Below are 3,077 nucleotides of genomic sequence, written 5' to 3'. Positions count from 1 at the left end.
TCTGCTCTGGTCAGACCTCACCTGGAGTACTGTGTCCAGTTCTGGGCACCACAGTTCAAGAAGGACACTGACAAACTGGAATGTGTCCAGAGGAGGGCAACCAAAATGGTCAAAGGCCTGGAAACGATGCCTTATGAGGAACGGCTAAGGGAGCTGGGCATGTTTAGCCTGGAGAAGAGGAGGTTAAGGGGTGATATGATAGCCATGTTCAAATATATAAAAGGATGTCACATAGAGGAGGGAGAAAGGTTGTTTTCTGCTGCTCCAGAGAAGCGGACACGGAGCAATGGATCCAAACTACAAGAAAGAAGATTCCACCTAAACATTAGGAAGAACTTCCTGACAGTAAGAGCTGTTCGACAGTGGAATTTGCTGCCAAGGAGTGTGGTGGAGTCTCCTTCTTTGGAGGTCTTTAAGCAGAGGCTTGACAACCATATGTCAGGAGTGCTCTGATGGCGTTTCCTGCTTGGCAGGGGGTTGGACTCAATGGCCCTTGTGGTCTCTTCCAACTCTATGATTCTATGATTCTATGATTCTAAGTGACGTTCAGTGTTTGGATAGTTTTAGAAAGTTGCTACAGTTACATTGTTCTGGAGCTCTAGATAAGCAGGCTGACTGAGCTCTTCAGTTCAGTTCTGTTCCAGCTTACAAATAAAGAGCTGCTTTGGAAGAATCGCTGTGTCGTCTGATATGTTCACCCACAACTTAACAACTTGGAACCTACGGCAATCCAGAGGCGCTTGCATTCCAGTGTCTACCAACCAGCCCAGTCAATGGTCAGAGAGTTGGAGCTGAATATCTGAAGGACACTGTTGGCTACCAATTTGTAGAGGGCCACTGGCCAGGCCTTGGTAGCGCCTGACCCCCCTCCCCTCCGCAACTGGACGTCGGAGGGGGCAGTTCAGGAGTGGGGGGCACAAGCTGCCTGCCGTGGTTGAGCCTCAGCTAAGCACAGCACAAAGCATGAACCTTTTCCAACCCTCTGCCTAGCGCAAGATGCTTCTTAGGCGTTCCATAAAACCAAAGCAGAGTAGGTCTCTGCCCGCAAAGAGCTTACAGTTGGAATTTCAGCAGCGGTGGGAGAGGAAGTGGCGGGGAGAAGGAATGTGTGTAAGGGGCAACTTTTCACCAGCTAAGGTTTCACAGGGACAGGGGAAGGTGAGTTTTGAAGAATGCTATGGAGGAAATCATTCCTCCAAACATTTTAATCCCCGAGTTGTTGTTTTTCCCCGATTTCATTAGAAAATAAAAACATGCCAATCCACCACTGCAAGGTAAGCAGCCGCCTTGATGGTTTTCTCATACACTGTTTGTTCTCCTAATTTAATTTATCTCGCTCTCTCGCTCTCTCCCGCTGGACCAGGAGCCAGGGATGACGTCTCCTGTGAGCATCGGAGCGAATAAAAACTTCAGAGGGCAGAAATGAAGCTTCATAAACAGCAAAGCCCAGGCGCTCAGCAGGGGGAGCAGAGCCGAGGTTCATGAGTTCCCCAGCCAATTTTTTTATATATACAAAAGACTCTTAAAAAGGGGGCAGGCTGCCGGCTCGGGCATCCCCATCAGGCTTTGAGAATGACTGTCGCTCCGAAGTTAATTCTTCTACTGAGCCTCTGCTCCTATGGCTCAGCCCAGATGCCTGGAGGAAGAGGTGAGTTAAGATTCCCTTTTTGCAGTCTCGTTCTTTCTCAAGAAAGTCAGGAGGGGTTTGTAAAATAAATCATCCAGGTTGGTTTTTTTATTCTTTAAGTCATCCCCGTTGAGGCTCCTGTGATCGGTTCCCTTCTGTTTTAGCAACATATCCTGGTTTTCTTATTAAATCTTGATAGCATGGTTTATGTTTGCCTAGGTAGCTGGTTGCTAACTGCACCTTAAAGACGAACCAAGTTTCGCGAACAATTATTTTACATGTAATCTTAACTGGGTTTTGCCCCTCAAGCCCTTCTAAGTCTGGGGTTGGGCCAGGCAAAAGCTACGGTCAGGCAAAGAATCATAGACACCGAGAGACAACAGGACTGCTCAAGGTGCGCCTGCTATAAAAATTGGAGAAATCGAGAGATATATAGCCACACTGGCAGCATATCTCTTCTTTCTCGTATCCAAAAATGCAAGAAGGGCTTTTACACTCGCCAGAAGCTCCGCTCTGCCCTCGCCGGTCCTGGAAGGAGCCTTTTAAAAAGTCCCATATGCTCAGAGACTTTGCGCCTGTTCATTGGGGGAGATAGGAAGTCCAGAGCACTTGCTCTTTAGATGTCCCTTTTAGGAAGAGGCACGGAGTGAGACCATTTGATCCCCTGCTGGTGAGGCTCGCTGACCTCCCAGAAAAGCAAAAATTGACCTTTTCCTGTTAGGCAAAGATCATAAGACGACCCGGATGGTCGCCAGATTCTGTGTACAGATCTGTAGGCGCAGACCATCCCCCAACCCAAACTAGTTCGTTAAGAAAATCCCCAAACTCGGTTCCATGGGTGATTCTGGGTCATCTCTCTGTGGTAGCTTATCTTAAAGTTTTAAGTGTCTATACGTTTATCACATTTATAAATTTTAAATTTATTGGTGTACATTGTTTTAAATCATAGAATCATAGAATCATAGAATCATAGAGTTGGAAGAGACTACAAGGGCCATCGAGTCCAACCCCCTGCCAAGCAGGAAACACCATCAGAGCACTCCTGACATATGGTTGTCAAGCCTCTGCTTAAAGACCTCCAAAGAAGGAGACTCCACCACACTCCTTGGCAGCAAATTCCACTGTCGAACAGCTCTTACTGTCAGGAAGTTCTTCCTAATGTTCAGGTGGAATCTTCTTTCTTGTAGTTTGGATCCATTGCTCTGTGTCCGCTTCTCTGGAGCAGCAGAAAACAACCTTTCTCCTTCCTCTAGGTGACATCCTTTTATATATTTGAACATGGCTATCATATCACCCCTTAACCTCCTCTTCTCCAGGCTAAACATGCCCAGCTCCCTTAGCCGTTCCTCATAAGGCATCGTTGCCTTATGAAGGAAAATGTTTGTTTTCCTTCTGGGATTGTACCCTCAAGTGTGTTTTATAAGCTGGTCTCCGACCGTAATAAATTATC

At 46.9% G+C, this 3,077-nt stretch overlaps 1 protein-coding gene across 2 annotated transcripts in view; it reads left to right on the top strand.

The window, feature by feature from the left end:
* The first annotated feature begins 565 nt into the window (after positions 1 to 565).
* Positions 566 to 3,077, top strand: part of COMP (cartilage oligomeric matrix protein) — a 48,598-nt gene continuing 46,086 nt past the window's right edge. Inside the window, exons 1-2 of one of the 2 annotated variants that reach the window (XM_083594486.1) lie at positions 566 to 776; positions 1,364 to 1,648. In XM_083594486.1, the coding sequence (XP_083450612.1) occupies positions 1,573 to 1,648 (76 nt within the window). In that variant the 5' untranslated portion in view covers positions 566 to 776; positions 1,364 to 1,572. Of the gene's footprint in view, positions 777 to 1,160; positions 1,275 to 1,363; positions 1,649 to 3,077 lie in introns of those variants that run through there. The other variant, XM_083594487.1, reaches the window with a different exon arrangement.

This window comes from Podarcis filfolensis (genome assembly GCF_964270895.1).
Source record: "Podarcis filfolensis genome assembly, chromosome: 18".
Taxonomy (NCBI): Eukaryota; Metazoa; Chordata; class Lepidosauria; order Squamata; family Lacertidae; genus Podarcis; species Podarcis filfolensis.
Note: the sequence above shows the minus strand (reverse complement) of the source record. Positions and strands in the feature narration are given on the sequence as shown.